Below are 17,838 nucleotides of genomic sequence, written 5' to 3'. Positions count from 1 at the left end.
TTGTTATAGTCTAATCACTGAGTACAGCTACTAAAGCAGAAGTACTGAGCTCCAAGAGGGTAATGTAATGTTATAGTGAACAGAGAAGCCAATCTGGCAGCATCCTTATTCAGTTCTAGTTTAACTCCCACCGCCGATACTGGAGATTGTTAAAAATGATGAAGACAAGTTGCAATACATATCTCAAGAAAAGAGACTCCTGAAATGCCACATAACGTTGATTCATTGTAAATTGCAACCTCTAAGAATCCACAACACCAAGCAAACTCAAACAACCTGGTGTGAGTTATCACTTCTCCACAGATTAACCTAAATACATTTTCAACCGGACCTTAGCACTATTGTCCAAGTAAATGTATTTTGTCAGCTAAATGGTGGCAGTGGCATACTTATCTCTATGTGTTTGTCATGATTATTACTGCAAAATGTTATCCACAGTTGCGTCAACATTAATAACATTGGTATAAGGCATGCTAATGCACCTGCTGTACAAAATGATTGATACCTTTGTGAATCATATATGTGTAACTTGTCTCAAAGTACTAAATCGCGTGTACATGGAATGTTGACTGCTGGTTTCTTACAGTGCATGTTTCTTTTTCTTTGAAGGTGATGGTTAGAAATATACATTCAATTGAAGAAGATTTATTGAACCTGCAGAAAAGTTCTATAGAACTCTGTGCTATTTGTCCAGAACATGACAGAGCACTTGTTATGAAACCATTGACAATGCACTTGAATAAATGGCGCCTTTTGTTTGAGGCAACAAAAGAATGGGAAATGAAATGTGAAGAACTGAAACAAGAGTGGAAGGTTGTTAGTGAACAGGTGAGTGGTGCAAAAGATGTGTTACGTTTGAATATTTGAGCTTCCAAGATTGTTCAGTAGCATGGAATGGGTTGAATTTCAGTTTGCATTAAAAGCCAAAGAGTGGAACAAGTTATTTTGGGGAGGTGAATATTCATATGCTCATAATTTATATTTAAATTATTGCATATCTAGAATAATCCTCTAGGTATCAAATGATCTCAACTCAGTTTTAGACAGCTGGATGTTATGGGAACATTAGAGACACTGTGGCCAACCAGGAGCGCTCAGGTATCCTCATCATTACTGATGTACTGGGGATTAGATGCCAAAATGGCGGTGTTTTTCTTTAGTTTCTCTTTCTGATAGCAACATATGAAGAGGCATTAGAATTTTATGATGAGATTTGTGTTCATGACTCCCCCAGAATAGTAAAAGTAAAAGGTCTGCCCATTGAGTATTTTTTTCATAGATTAACTTAACCTTTAGATATGGTAAAATGAAGTCCTGGCATGAATGATGTAGGTTTCAAATTCTGAAGAAATTCATCGATAAGAGCCAGGGAGATAAGCTGACACTTGCACATTCTATCCACTCACAACCTGAACGCAAGACTCATTACCTGCTGTACATAAAATGGTCTTCAGTATAAAGGTCTCAAAGACAAAGATTGTCCTCTAGCGTCTGGGGTAAGTTATAAATAAGGAGGGAAAACCTCTAGTGGGATTCTCACCACAAAAAATAGGAAATGGTGGCTCAAACGTGTACATGGACTCTCCCCTAACCATAACAATCCCTCCAGAGATTCTTCACCATCACTAAACTGCAAACTAGGCCAATTGTCTTTCTTCTCCCTAGACAATGATGATGAACACAAAACGAGAATACCAAGAAGTTTTTAGCAGCTGTCCCACTAGGTTCAACACAATAGGAGCATGAGGTCTTAAATCTGTAAGGTCCCCTGTATATTGGCTTTAATGTTGACTTCCAAAAATCTGCCTCATGCCTCATAAGTGTCTGAATTGACTATCTTTAAGCCACACCTAACACTGCTGCCACTCACATCGGCTTCATCTTCAAAGTAATATGTTGCAGACAGGTGGCAGTGTAGCCCAATAGACTTTGGGCCTGATTACAACTTTGGAGGAGGTGTTAATCCGTCCCAAAAGTGACGGTAAAGTGCGGATATACCACCAGCCGTATCACGAGTTCCATAGGATATAATAGACTCGTAATACAGCTGGTGGTATATCCGTCACTTTACCGTCACTTTTGGGACGGATTAACACCTCCTCCAAAGTTGTAATCAGGCCCTATATGTGTGACAGGGGTTGACCTCTGTGACTTTAATGGCCTAAAAGCCATAGGTATGTTAAAGAAAAGTGACAATAAAAAGCAAGTGCTATTTGTCTACAGACCACTGTTGCTAACTATGGATTCATGTGGGACAGACACGCATATGTCACATACATGTAACGTATGCCAGCTTTTGCATTATAAGCTATCATATTTTAATCGGTCAATAAACAAAATATTTTTAAAGTTTTTAATGCTTATTTTTGCTTTGGTGACATAGGCCCTCATTACGACCCTGGCGGTATAGAACCGCCAGGGTCGCGGGACGCGGTGGCACCGCCGACAGGCCGGCGGTGCCCTGCGGGGCATTCTGACCGCGGCGGCTTAGCCGCGGTCAGTAAAGGGAAACCGGCGGTCTCCCGCCGGTTTCCCGCTGCCCCCAGGAATCCTCCCAGCCGGCGCAGCTTGCTGCGCCGGCTTGGGGATTCCGACTCCCCCTCCTGCCATCCAGTTCCTGGCGGTTCTCCCGCCGGGAACCGGATGGCGGGAGGGGGAGTCGCGGGGCCCCTGGGGGCCCCTGCAGTGCCCATGCCAACGGCATGGGCACTGCAGGGGCCCCCGTAAGAGGGCCCCTACAAGTATTTCACTGTCTGCTTGGCAGACAGTGAAATACGCGACGGGTGCAAATGCACCCGTCGCACCTTCCCACTCCGCCGGCTCGATTACGAGCTGGCATCCTCGTGGGAAGGTCGTTTTCCCCTGGGCTGGCGGGCGGCCTTTTGGCGGCCGCCCGCCAGCCCAGGGGAAAACTTGAAATACCCGCCGCGGTCTTTTGACCGCGGCGCGGTATTTTGGAGGGCGGAATTCTGGCGGGCGGCCTCCGCCGCCCGCCAGAATCAGAATGAGGGCCATAATTTCCTGTTAACGTACATCACTGCAATATTATGATAATTTTTTAAGTGTGATTCCCTTCTACTTAATCAATCTTGTTTAGTGTTTTAGGATGCTGTCCATTCATAAAGAAACACAAAGGACCACATTATGGATTGCACAAGTACTAGCGGAGTGCAAACGCCATACACATACTTACCATTACTGTGTGCAAATATAACTAGCAATGTGGAATGGGGGGGCGTAGTCAGCAACATGGCGCACTAGACGCTTCATTCCGTGCTCCTGCCAGCAATCTAAAAAATCCTGTGAGATCCAGCTATATCAGACCTGTTTTCCCTCTGAACCCTCCACCGCAGTTGCTGTGGCACATAATATTGCCCCGTGCGCCAGACAAAGAAGAACATAGTGACAGGGACACAAACAGCTCACCCATTTGTTTGGCAACGTGACTGCGGCCTAGACTGCGCACCTCCGCCTATCTTGGAGGCTGAACACACAGTAGGAGCTGGGACTGGGTCACCTCGCCCTGCCTTGTCCTGGTCCTCTGGGTGCAGATTGCCCCTGTGATCTGACGCTGCAGGGAGGAGGAGTGGGCTGCAAGCTTGCTAATGTTGCAACGTGGCTGGGGCACGGCACACTTGCTGAGGACTGGTGCGGGGGATGCCACACCACATAAATAAGTGGCCTGCTCAGGAGGGGATAAATGAGTAGGGAAGTTGTCAGCCAGCGGCGCAGAAGCTGAACCAGCAAGACAGTGGCCTGTTGGGTCCATACCGACAAGGCGAGAGGGGCCACGCTTCAGGATGCTGCTGCCAGGATCTAAGAGCATGATGTGGTAGTTTATATCTGTCTCTGAAGAACTAATCTGCACACGCAACACAAGTGGTGCCCTGTGCCTGGGCCGTCCTAACCTGATTCTGCCATGGAATCTCACGGGGACTTTCTGCCTCATAACCCTGAAGGTGAGCCCAGAGTGTGGGGCTTGTGTGCGGGGGCCAAGAGGCTGGCAGATACCTGAGACAGGGCTGGTCCTACTGTGAATTTAGCCTTGATTTCTGCGAGGAAACACAATACTGTGTATTATAAAGAGCCCAGGTACTACTCATTTAATCTTCTGCTTTGAACAATGGTGTACTTCTTTGAGGTTACAGGTCAGCAACCCTTGTGGAAACTGTACGGGCAGTGACTGGGGTGCCCCTCCCCTCAAATGACAGACACCAGACCACCCTCATATACTAGGACCTCTGGTGCTCACTAGATGCACTGAAACGCAAGGGGCCAGGAGCCATTCATATCCTATCGCTCAGAGTGCAAAATCTTCCCCAGTGTCAATCAGTGGTGGGATCTGCTGTGGCCTATAGGGCTTATGCTGGATGGGTAACTAGAGGACCTTTCTAATGGCCAAAGGCAGATCATTAACTGTGACCAGACGACATTGCTAGCTGAAACTATGGGGGACACTCAGACGAACGAAAAAGAAAATGGTACGCCGCCGCAGATGACATAGGCCCTATCCTTAGCAGACATTATGGACGAACTCAGAGGCATGCGATCTGAAATGGCAAATAAAATAGACTTGCTAACCCTTAATGTAAATCTCCTGAGAATAGACCTCCATAAGGTGGCAGAGAGAGTGATGACAACGGAGGGATATGTCAGAGAATTGCAACAAGAGGTAGCCTCCCTCAAACAGACAGTCTCATCTCTCCAGAAACTGTCTGAGAAACTGAAAGGACATGTGGAGGACTCCGAAGGAAGATCTTGAAGGAATAATTTGCGATTTGTGTGGTTTCTGGTAAAGGCAGAGGGGAGATCAACAGAAACATTTTTGGAGTAATGGCTCCTGTCTGTCATGCTCATACAGGGGTTCTCAACATTTTCCACCATTGAAAGAGCACATTGGGCATTGACTTTCACACTGTGGCCCGGGGCTCCACCATGTGCTATCGCTGCTCCTCTCTTTAATTATAGCGATTGGGATGCTATACTGCCCCATGTCCGGCTTAAGGGGCAACCACAATTTGAAGGACACCCTATCTCAGTTTTTCCTGATTACACACAAAGGGCCAGATGTAGCAAGCGTTTTGCATTGTGCAAACAGTGAATTTCGCTGTTTGCGCCATGCAAAATGCACATCGTGATGCACATTCCCATTTTGCAAGTCGTTAACCTGGTTACCGACTCGCAAAATGGGAATGCGACTCGCAAATAGGAAGGGGTGTTCCCTTCCTATTTGCGATTCGCATCGCAATGTAGAATTGCTTTGTGACCCCGGTCGCAAAGCAATTTGCAGTTAGCACCCATTTCAAATGGGTGCTAACCCATTCGCAAAAGGGAAGGGGTCCCCAGGGGACCCCTTACCCTTTGTGAATGGCCCTGAAAACATTTTTTCAGAGCAGGCAGTGGTCCATTGGACCACTGCCTGCTCTGAAAAAATTTAACACAAACGTTTAATTTTTTCGTTTGTGTTGCAGCTCATTTTCCTTTAAGGAAAACGGGCTGCAATAAAAAAAAACTGCTTTATTAAAAAGCAGTCACAGACATGGTGGTCTGCTGTCTCCAGCAGGCCACCATCCCTGTGAGTGCTGCGAATCGGAAGGGGGTCGCAAATTGCGACCCACCTCATTAATGTTAATGAGGTGGGTCTTTGCAACCCCCTTCCGATTCGCAGATGGTGTCAGGGACACCATCCAGCATCCCATTTTGTGACTCTCAAATTGCGAGTCGCTCAGACTCGCAATTTGAGAGTCGCAAAATCGGTTTTTCCTACATCTAGCCCAAAGTTTAGAATCAGTGGGAGACCTATTTGAATGTCAAAAATAGGTTGCAGCTTTAAATTTGAGATACATCCTGATGTTCCCGGCTAAAGTAAGGGGGGGGGGTGTTAGAGGACAAGGTACACTTCTTCTTCAGTGCTAGTGAGGCGAGCGAGTGAGTAGACACTCTGGCGGAGGCCTCTGATGGAGGGACTATGCAAGCCTACCGACCAATCACAGGAGAGGCAAGACAAACACAGAGGTCCAGGAACCAGGGTAGACATAAGAATAAACAGAACACATCTGGACTATCGGGTTTCATTGTGGTGGGACCAGACGGAACCCTCCTGGAAGTTTTGGCACTGATGGACCCCAGTGCCTCCTATAGGGAGAGACTGAGCCCTCCTGGCTTGGGCACGGACAGTACGCAGGAGAGGATTTCCTGAAGATTTTGGTAGCAGTCATACTGAACCGAGGGAAATGTGGAAGGCACAGATATGGAACTTTCACAGACTACATTTCTGCTGACTATTATTTGCTGGCAGAGGCGAAGGAACCAAGGGGATTAAGCGTTGTGGGAGCTGCTTGAGTGCTACAGCATTGTGGCGCATATGGCGTTCTGACCTCAAGCATAGTGGTGAGGACCATTACGTTAAAAGTTATGTTTTAGATGATTCAAGCACTTATAGGATGGGTATGGGGTGGCATCACTTGTGGCCTGGACGAGACGGGTTCACTGCCCATAGGGTGTGGGGCGTTGGGAAGCTTATCCAGTTGGTTGATGTTCAATTCATAGGGAACGATTGCTACTTATATGTGGGAGAATGTGCTGCTTACAATGATGGGCTCTTGTATACAGGATGTCTACGGGTGCGGTGATGGGGTTGTCAATGGATGTCCTTTTTCCACAGACAATGAAAATGGCTGATGTATACACATTTCTGACTTAGAATGTGAGGGGCCTGGCACATCTTGAGAAGCGCCACAGAGAGCATGCCTACCTGAAGCAATATAGAGTGGCCATTTCTATTTTGCAGAAGGCTCACATATTGGTGGATTGTATATCTAGTCTCCCAAAGAGTTGGAGAGGGAAAATGTACACAATGTCGTATTCCCAGAATGCATGTGTTGTGCTGATCTGGTTGCACCTGGGGAACCCTTTCAACATGAGGCCCACATCAATCCGAAGGAGAGATATATGATACTTTGTGGTACTCTGTATGGACTGTATGGACGCAAATTGTGACTGATGAATGTCTAAGCTCCAAATATTGTGAAGTGACCAATGCTGCTGCAGCGTTTTTGACAGCATATATACTCTACAAGCAGGGGATTGCAATGGATAATTAGATTGAGCACCTCAGAAATTACACACAAAGCCACAAATGACAGGGAAGTTGATAGATCTCCTTTGGGAGCTCAAACTGTTTTACCCATGGAAACAGAAACATCCACAGGCCAGGGTTTACTCCTGTTTTACACCCGCAACAGGAACACATAGCAGACTAGGGGCCACATGTACGAAGATCCGGTTTTGCGACTAGCAAACTGCGCGTCTGGGATTCGGAATGGGGTCTCAAATGCCCTACCTCATGAATATTCATGAGGTAGGTCGCAATTTGCGACCCCATTGGGAATAGCGGCACTCACAGGGATGGTGGCCTGCTGGTGTCAGCAGACCACCATGTCTGTGACTGCTTTTAAATAAAGCAGTATTTTTTTTTAAATGCAGCCCGTTTTCCTTAAAGGAAAATGGAATGCATTTCGAAAACAAAAATGAAAAGTTGTATTTTTATTTTTTCAGAGCAGACAGTGGTCTGTGGGACCACTGCCTGCTCTGAATTTTTTTTCTGCATGCATTCACAAAGGGGAAGGGGTGACATGGGTACCCCTTCCCTTTTGCGAATGGGTTAGCACCAATTTGAAATTGGTGCTAACTGCAATTGTTTTGTGACCGCATTCGCAGTCACAAAACAATCATACATGCCATTTAGATTTGGTATTAGGAAGGGACGCCCTTGACACAACCCTTCCTAATACCGAATTGCAAAACCCAACCTGCGATTTGGTAACAAGTTACAGAATTGCATTTTGGGCTTTGTACATCCCAAAAAGCATTTTTCTAGTCGCAAACTGGTGGATTCTGCGAATCGGCCCCTTTGCGTCAAGAAAAATGCTTCGTACATCTGGCCCCAAATTACTATTTTGTATCCAAGGCCTTGACCCAACAAAGAGAGGACATCTCTTACCTGTTCAAATATCTATCAGACCATTCTCCTCTACTGATGTGTTTCAGCAAGGGATGCGGGCGCCCTCTGGTACCACTCTGGCATCTACGGGCAGAGGCGCTTTCTGAACCCCTCCCGCTAGTAGTAGGACACATGATTAGTAGGCGGTGAAGGTGGTGATGAGAGGAATATGCCTCAAAACCACCTACAGTGTGCGGAGACAACTGCTAAGAGATCTTACCCGTTAGGAAAGATGCTTGCAGGACCTAGAAAAGGGCCTCCTGTTTCAGCCAGATAAATTAGGAGAATGCCAACAAACCCGGAGGGAATTCTTAGATGACAGGTGTCAGCTGGTAAAAGACACTTATGCAGCTTATTTTCAGTGGTTACATGCAGAGGGGGATAAGGCAAGTAGCATGCTTGCATGACTGCTTAGACAGCAGGAGACCCAAGAGCCAGTCGTAATATTACAGAATTAGTGCTGAGCACTGGTCAATACACAAGTGGCAATAAAGGAAGTGTTACACTCTCATCTGGGTAACCTGTATGCAAGAGAAAAAGGGACACTTCCAGATCATGGTGCTCTAGTCTTGGCAGAGATGGCTGTGAGAAATGGGCTTTCTGGTTGGCTAGGGCATGCACCTTAACCAAGCAGAATTCACCCACTCTAATCAGGGCAAGTCAGATACACAAACAAGATTTACCTGTGCTCACCCTTTGGTAGCTTGGCGTAGAGCAGGCAGGCTTTAACGGTGCAAAAATGGCGGTAAGACCGCAAACAGGCTGGTGGTCATTACCGCCCCATTATGACATTGGCGGTTTGGCATATGCCAAACTGCCAATGTCCCGCAACGCCCGCCACAGCGGTAACGACCGCCAGGCTGGAGACAATGGTCTCCAGGCCGGCGGCCGTCACTAGTCCACCAATGGTATCAGGACCCCGCATACTGCCATGGATTTCGTGGGGTTTTCAACTTCCATGAAATCCATGGCGGTATGCACTACCAGTGCCAGGGAATTCGTTCCCTGGCACTGATTGGGGTCTCCCCCTTCCCAGAGTCCTCCCCCAACACTCACAACCCCTCTACCTCCCCCCACAGGTAGTAGGACCCCCTCCCCACCCCTTCCCCCTCATACACTCCCCCAAACATACCCCCACGCCCCCTTCACGCATGCTCACACCACTCACACACATACACGCGCACATACATGCACACATGCACAAATACATACACGTAACATTTCCCCTACACACATTACACACCCACATACATACACGCACTCACACACCCCCTCTACACATTCACACGAACACCCCCATGCACGCACACACCACACAACCCCCCCCCCCCACCCCCTCCCCTAACGGACAATCACCTTACCTGTTTCAGTGATCCTCCGGGAGGGAACTGGATCCATGGAGGATGCTCCACCGCCAGCTCCCCGTCACCAGAACACCGCCATGCCAAATACTGAGTCGTATTTCGATGGGCGGTGTTCTGATGACGTGGCGGTGATGGTGGGGCAGCCTCCACTGCACCGCCAACTGCCAGTGTGGCTGCTGGCGGCTCTCCATCCCAAAAATAGCCGAGGGTCGCCAGCAGTCATAATATGGTTGGCGGTCTTCGGCCCGGAGGAACCTCTGCGGTCTTAAAAAAAAAACGCTGAGGTTGAAATGAGGGCCAATGTGTAAAGTATTTGTGCAATTTCCCCACACGGTAATCCAATGTAAACACCACAAAAAGACTCAACACAACATTAGAAAAAATATGGAATAATTTACAGGTTTTAAATATCCTCAAAACAACATAATCAATTAATTATAAATATGTGACTCAATATTATTATTGGCGTTGGAGTTAAGTGGCACACTGACAGGGTGTAGAAACAAAAATGTGAATGTGCTTCACTTCCAGGTACTGCGGTAGCCCCTCAGTTGGCCTTTTCTTCCTTGAGCAGCTGAGGAAAGGTGGTTTCCGTTCAACTCAGGCTTTTTTGGCAAAGTGCGGGAAAAATTGCTGGTGCGGACAAAGGTGGAATAGGACAGACGGAGAAGAAGTTTCCTTTGGTAGTGCCTGTGCCCCCAGGGATGCCAGTCCAAATCAGTGGCGGCCGATGGGGGGCGGGGGGGGCTCCCTGCCGCAGAGACCACTTAAAATTGGTGCTAACTGCAATTGTTTTGTGACCGCATTCGCAGTCACAAAACAATCATACATGCCATTTAGATTTGGTATTAGGAAGGGACGCCCTTGACACAACCCTTCCTAATACCGAATTGCAAAACCCAACCTGCGATTTGGTAACAAGTTACAGAATTGCATTTTGGGCTTTGTACATCCCAAAAAGCATTTTTCTAGTCGCAAACTGGTGGATTCTGCGAATCGGCCCCTTTGCGTCAAGAAAAATGCTTCGTACATCTGGCCCCAAATTACTATTTTGTATCCAAGGCCTTGACCCAACAAAGAGAGGACATCTCTTACCTGTTCAAATATCTATCAGACCATTCTCCTCTACTGATGTGTTTCAGCAAGGGATGCGGGCGCCCTCTGGTACCACTCTGGCATCTACGGGCAGAGGCGCTTTCTGAACTCCTCCCGCTAGTAGTAGGACACATGATTAGTAGGCGGTGAAGGTGGTGATGAGAGGAATATGCCTCAAAACCACCTACAGTGTGCGGAGACAACTGCTAAGAGATCTTACCCGTTAGGAAAGATGCTTGCAGGACCTAGAAAAGGGCCTCCTGTTTCAGCCAGATAAATTAGGAGAATGCCAACAAACCCGGAGGGAATTCTTAGATGACAGGTGTCAGCTGGTAAAAGACACTTATGCAGCTTATTTTCAGTGGTTACATGCAGAGGGGGATAAGGCAAGTAGCATGCTTGCATGACTGCTTAGACAGCAGGAGACCCAAGAGCCAGTCGTAATATTACAGAATTAGTGCCGAGCACTGGTCAATACACAAGTGGCAATAAAGGAAGTGTTACACTCTCATCTGGGTAACCTGTATGCGAGAGAAAAAGGGACACTTCCAGATCATGGTGCTCTAGTCTTGGCAGAGATGGCTGTGAGAAATGGGCTTTCTGGTTGGCTAGGGCATGCACCTTAACCAAGCAGAATTCACCCACTCTAATCAGGGCAAGTCAGATACACAAACAAGATTTACCTGTGCTCACCCTTTGGTAGCTTGGCGTAGAGCAGGCAGGCTTTAACGGTGCAAAAATGGCGGTAAGACCGCAAACAGGCTGGTGGTCATTACCGCCCCATTATGACATTGGCGGTTTGGCATATGCCAAACTGCCAATGTCCCGCAACGCCCGCCACAGCGGTAACGACCGCCAGGCTGGAGACAATGGTCTCCAGGCCGGCGGCCGTCACTAGTCCACCAATGGTATCAGGACCCCGCATACTGCCATGGAATTCGTGGGGTTTTCAACTTCCATGAAATCCATGGCGGTATGCACTATCAGTGCCAGGGAATTCGTTCCCTGGCACTGATTGGGGTCTCCCCCTTCCCAGAGTCCTCCCCCAACACTCACGACCCCTCTACCTCCCCCCACAGGTAGTAGGACCCCCTCCCCACCCCTTCCCCCTCATACACTCCCCCAAACATACCCCCACGCCCCCTTCACGCATGCTCACACCACTCACACACATACACGCGCACATACATGCACACATGCACAAATACATACACGTAACATTTCCCCTACACACATTACACACCCACATACATACACGCACTCACACACCCCCTCTACACATTCACACGAACACCCCCATGCACGCACACACCACACAACCCCCCCCCCCCCCCACCCCCTCCCCTAACGGACAATCACCTTACCTGTTTCAGTGATCCTCCGGGAGGGAACTGGATCCATGGAGGATGCTCCGCCGCCAGCTCCCCGTCACCAGAACACCGCCATGCCGAATACTGAGTCGTATTTCGATGGGCGGTGTTCTGATGACGTGGCGGTGATGGTGGGGCAGCCTCCACTGCACCGCCAACTGCCAGTGTGGCTGCTGGCGGCTCTCCATCCAAAAAATAGCCGAGGGTCGCCAGCAGTCATAATATGGTTGGCGGTCTTCGGCCCGGAGGAACCTCTGCGGTCTTAAAAAAAAAACGCTGAGGTTGAAATGAGGGCCAATGTGTAAAGTATTTGTGCAATTTCCCCACACGGTAATCCAATGTAAACACCACAAAAAGACTCAACACAACATTAGAAAAAATATGGAATAATTTACAGGTTTTAAATATCCTCAAAACAACAAAATCAATTAATTATAAATATGTGACTCAATATTATTATTGGCGTTGGAGTTAAGTGGCACACTGACAGGGTGTAGAAACAAAAATGTGAATGTGCTTCACTTCCAGGTACTGCGGTAGCCCCTCAGTTGGCCTTTTCTTCCTTGAGCAGCTGAGGAAAGGTGGTTTCCGTTCAACTCAGGCTTTTTTGGCAAAGTGCGGGAAAAATTGCTGGTGCGGACAAAGGTGGAATAGGACAGACGGAGAAGAAGTTTCCTTTGGTAGTGCCTGTGCCCCCAGGGATGCCAGTCCAAATCAGTGGCGGCCGATGGGGGGCGGGGGGGGCTCCCTGCCGCAGAGACCACTTAAAATTGGTGCTAACTGCAATTGTTTTGTGACCGCATTCGCAGTCACAAAACAATCATACATGCCATTTAGATTTGGTATTAGGAAGGGACGCCCTTGACACAACCCTTCCTAATACCGAATTGCAAAACCCAACCTGCGATTTGGTAACAAGTTACAGAATTGCATTTTGGGCTTTGTACATCCCAAAAAGCATTTTTCTAGTCGCAAACTGGTGGATTCTGCGAATCGGCCCCTTTGCGTCAAGAAAAATGCTTCGTACATCTGGCCCCAAATTACTATTTTGTATCCAAGGCCTTGACCCAACAAAGAGAGGACATCTCTTACCTGTTCAAATATCTATCAGACCATTCTCCTCTACTGATGTGTTTCAGCAAGGGATGCGGGCGCCCTCTGGTACCACTCTGGCATCTACGGGCAGAGGCGCTTTCTGAACTCCTCCCGCTAGTAGTAGGACACATGATTAGTAGGCGGTGAAGGTGGTGATGAGAGGAATATGCCTCAAAACCACCTACAGTGTGCGGAGACAACTGCTAAGAGATCTTACCCGTTAGGAAAGATGCTTGCAGGACCTAGAAAAGGGCCTCCTGTTTCAGCCAGATAAATTAGGAGAATGCCAACAAACCCGGAGGGAATTCTTAGATGACAGGTGTCAGCTGGTAAAAGACACTTATGCAGCTTATTTTCAGTGGTTACATGCAGAGGGGGATAAGGCAAGTAGCATGCTTGCATGACTGCTTAGACAGCAGGAGACCCAAGAGCCAGTCGTAATATTACAGAATTAGTGCCGAGCACTGGTCAATACACAAGTGGCAATAAAGGAAGTGTTACACTCTCATCTGGGTAACCTGTATGCGAGAGAAAAAGGGACACTTCCAGATCATGGTGCTCTAGTCTTGGCAGAGATGGCTGTGAGAAATGGGCTTTCTGGTTGGCTAGGGCATGCACCTTAACCAAGCAGAATTCACCCACTCTAATCAGGGCAAGTCAGATACACAAACAAGATTTACCTGTGCTCACCCTTTGGTAGCTTGGCGTAGAGCAGGCAGGCTTTAACGGTGCAAAAATGGCGGTAAGACCGCAAACAGGCTGGTGGTCATTACCGCCCCATTATGACATTGGCGGTTCGGCATATGCCAAACTGCCAATGTCCCGCAACGCCCGCCACAGCGGTAACGACCGCCAGGCTGGAGACAATGGTCTCCAGGCCGGCGGCCGTCACTAGTCCACCAATGGTATCAGGACCCCGCATACTGCCATGGATTTCGTGGGGTTTTCAACTTCCATGAAATCCATGGCGGTATGCACTATCAGTGCCAGGGAATTCGTTCCCTGGCACTGATTGGGGTCTCCCCCTTCCCAGAGTCCTCCCCCAACACTCACAACCCCTCTACCTCCCCCCACAGGTAGTAGGACCCCCTCCCCACCCCTTCCCCCTCATACACTCCCCCAAACATACCCCCACGCCCCCTTCACGCATGCTCACACCACTCACACACATACACGCGCACATACATGCACACATGCACAAATACATACACGTAACATTTCCCCTACACACATTACACACCCACATACATACACGCACTCACACACCCCCTCTACACATTCACACGCACACCCCCATGCACGCACACACCACACAGCCCCCCCCCACCCCCTCCCCTAACGGACAATCACCTTACCTGTTTCAGTGATCCTCCGGGAGGGAACTGGATCCATGGAGGATTCTCCGCCGCCAGCTCCCCGTCACCAGAACACCGCCATGCCGAATACTGAGTCGTATTTCGGTGGGCGGTGTTCTGATGACGTGGCGGTGATGGTGGGGCAGCCTCCACTGCACCGCCAACTGCCAGTGTGGCTGCTGGCGGCTCTCCATCCAAAAAATAGCCGAGGGTCGCCAGCAGTCATAATATGGTTGGCGGTCTTCGGCCCGGAGGAACTTCTGCGGTCTTTAAAAAAAAACGCTGAGGTTGAAATGAGGGCCAATGTGTAAAGTATTTGTGCAATTTCCCCACACGGTAATCCAATGTAAACACCACAAAAAGACTCAACACAACATTAGAAAAAATATGGAATAATTTACAGGTTTTAAATATCCTCAAAACAACAAAATCAATTAATTATAAATATGTGACTCAATATTATTATTGGCGTTGGAGTTAAGTGGCACACTGACAGGGTGTAGAAACAAAAATGTGAATGTGCTTCACTTCCTGGTACTGCGGTAGCCCCTCAGTTGGCCTTTTCTTCCTTGAGCAGCTGAGGAAAGGTGGTTTCCGTTCAACTCAGGCTTTTTTGGCAAAGTGCGGGAAAAATTGCTGGTGCGGACAAAGGTGGAATAGGACAGACGGAGAAGAAGTTTCCTTTGGTAGTGCCTGTGCCCCCAGGGATGCCAGTCCAAATGAGTGGCGGCCGATGGGGGGTGGGGGGGGCTCCCTGCCGCAGAGACCGCTTACAGAGGAGGACTGGAGCGGCTTCCCCAATGTAGGCGGGATCCTCTATTCACCAGGCTAATGGTCCAAAGTGCGAGCCCCGAAGGCACTCCAATTGCAGGGGGGGGTCGCACTTCATGGCACTCGAGAACGTGCAGCGGCTACTCCGGTAGCAGCTGCGGGGCTCGTGACTATTTCCTCACAGTCTCCTGGTGGCTGGCCTGCAGTGTTGCTGCACCCTCAGTTTCCTGGCAGCTGGCCTGCAGTGCTGCAGTGTACCTGCACCTCTGGGTCAGGGATGACCTTGTCGGGGGTTACTCCGGTAACCCTATCAGAGGGAGTGGGGGCCGCAATGGAGGGAGGGTTTTTCCTGCTAAAGAGGGACGGCTCGCTGGGCAGGTCAGGAAGTGAGTAATTGGATTAATGTGCCAATCGGCAGGGGAAGTCTCAGTGGTCCTGGGAAACGAACAGCCACAGCTGGTCGGTTCTTGGTGGGACAGGGCAGAGCTCATCACAAAGTTGGAAACTTGGTTATGCCAGGCAAAGGTCAGCAGGCCACAGGCAGCTCAGAGCATCAGGGCAGCAATTCCGGGGAACGGTCAGCACAGCACAGGGGCAATCCTGTTGAAGCAGCAGCCTGTGCTTCCGGCAGGGTCTCTTCTGGGTCCAGTAGTGATCGGAGGAGTTGGGCAGGGGTCCCACTACTTATATAGAAAAGTGCCTTTGATGTGGGGGATGACTAACAGAGAAGGCTTGTGAAGTGCATGGGTCCCCCTTTTAAGTTAGTATCTGCTCCACAACGGCAGTGTGAGGTAATAGGCCCTCTTGTATGGACCCCAGCCCTTACCTTTGAGATGTAAGTGTAAAGCTCTCCCCACCCCTTCCCCAATAAGATCCATCAGTATGCAGATGAATGCAGAAATGGCTGAGTAACCTGTGTTGTGGGTGTCTGAAGGGAATGCACAAGTGGAACTGTCACCCCACCCCAGCTAGATGTGTATTGTAGGGAAGCTGTAGGCTCACAGTGCAGTGATTGCAGCGAAATGTACACTTTCTAAAAGTGACATTTCTAGACTAGTATTAATAAATCCAACCTTATTACTACCATTCCAATGGTACTAAACATGACCCAGTCATTCCTCTCAGATCAGGAATTACAACTTAAAGTTATTATAAGGACTTAAGCACTTGAGGGATTTTTCATTACCATGACATGGAAATGGCGAGGTACATGTCCTGTCTACTTACATGGGGCCCTGCCCTATGGGGTCCCTCGGGCCTACTTTAGGGGGAAGAAAAGAGGAGTGTAAGGTTTTGCAAGGGGTTTTAAATGCTAAGACTGGGTGTCAGGGGAACTGCACATACAGCTCTTCAGTGGCAGGCCTGAGACATATTTATAGGGCTACTTAGTGGGTGGCACAGTCAGTGCTGCAGGCCCATTGGTAGCATTTTAATTTACAGGCCCCGGGTATATGATGCACCACTCTACAATGGACTTACAGATACATTAAAATTTTAAATTGTGGATACACCATTACCATGTTTTTAGGGGAGAAGCAACTGAGCGTTATCACTGATTAGCAGTGGTAAAGTGCTCAGAGTCCTAAGGCTAACAAAAAGATACAGCAACAAAACAGGAGGAAAAGGCACAAAGTCTGGGGTAAGACTACCCTAATGATGCCAGGTCTAAGGCTTTGCAGGAATGTTGCAAAGAAACTACTGGAAGTCTACGAAGAGGCACGCTAAAGGGTGAGGTTACCTTACTCCATGCATGAGGCATTAATCTTATTACTCCTTAAACCTGCTAAGGATCCAATAGAACAATCGTACTATAGGCCGTTGCCCCTTTTGAATGTGGACATTAAGATATTGAGTGGTGTTCTGGCAGCACATTTGCTCACACATCTACGGTCACTCGTACATACAGATCAGTGTGAGTTTATACCCCACAGAAGCACCATGTATAATAGTAGGTACACAGCCATATATACCATGCATCGCATATAAGGGAGGAGCCGTAGGCTCTTGAGTTCCTAGACATCGAACAAGCATTTGATTTGCTTGATTGGGATTAGCTGTGGTTGGTGTTCGAGAAAATGGGCCTCGCCCCAATGTATATTGTGTGGGTTAAATTGCTGTATATGGACCCTGAAGCACGTGTGTGTACAAGTATCACAGTGTCTGGCAAAATTGTTCTCAAAAGAGGTGATCGGCAGGGCTGTCCTCTGTCACCTCTTATATTTGCACTGTCAATGGAACCCCTAACTACATTATTGCGTCAGGCATTGATAGCCTGGAGGATCCCACTTGGAGTCCACGTGGTGTACCTATAAGCTGATGATGCTCTGGTGTATCCCCAAAACCCAGACTACGCTGTACCTATACTCCTGGAAGCACTGCAGGCCTTTGGAGAGGTAGCTGGTCTCTTCGTGAATGTCTAAAAATCATACTTAGTCCAGGTGGTAATGCTGGCAGAGACTCAGATGGAGTTGCTCCCACAGGTCGGTCTCCCGTTGTGTGGTGTGGGGATTATATATCTGGGTGTAGGGACAGGGTGCATTTTGGAAGGGCTAAAGGTGTTGATCCACTTTGGAAAGCACTGTTTTTGATGGGACGTGCAGTCATGGTGAAAATGGGCATATTCCCCAGATGCCTATGTTGTCTACAGGATACCTTCTTTGACATACCCCGGAAGTATTTCACAGAGCTGGATCAGCTAATCTTGGAATTACTCTGGGCTAATAAAAGGACGGAAATAGGACTCTCATTGCTTAAACAGACCTGGGAACGCGGTGGGATGGAGATTG

The 17,838-nt window shown here is 48.4% G+C and overlaps 1 protein-coding gene across 9 annotated transcripts in view; it reads left to right on the top strand.

Moving 5' to 3' along the window:
- SYNE2 (spectrin repeat containing nuclear envelope protein 2) overlaps positions 1–17,838 on the top strand; it is a 1,823,309-nt gene that overhangs the window by 995,820 nt on the left and 809,651 nt on the right. For all 9 annotated transcript variants that reach the window (XM_069207355.1, XM_069207357.1, XM_069207362.1 and 6 more), the window contains one exon: positions 610–828. In XM_069207355.1, coding sequence (XP_069063456.1) covers positions 610–828 — 219 coding nt within the window. The remainder of the gene's footprint in view (positions 1–609; positions 829–17,838) is intronic.

The sequence above is a fragment of the Pleurodeles waltl genome, chromosome 9 (assembly GCF_031143425.1).
Source record: "Pleurodeles waltl isolate 20211129_DDA chromosome 9, aPleWal1.hap1.20221129, whole genome shotgun sequence".
Lineage (NCBI taxonomy): Eukaryota > Metazoa > Chordata > Amphibia > Caudata > Salamandridae > Pleurodeles > Pleurodeles waltl.
Note: the sequence above shows the minus strand (reverse complement) of the source record. Positions and strands in the feature narration are given on the sequence as shown.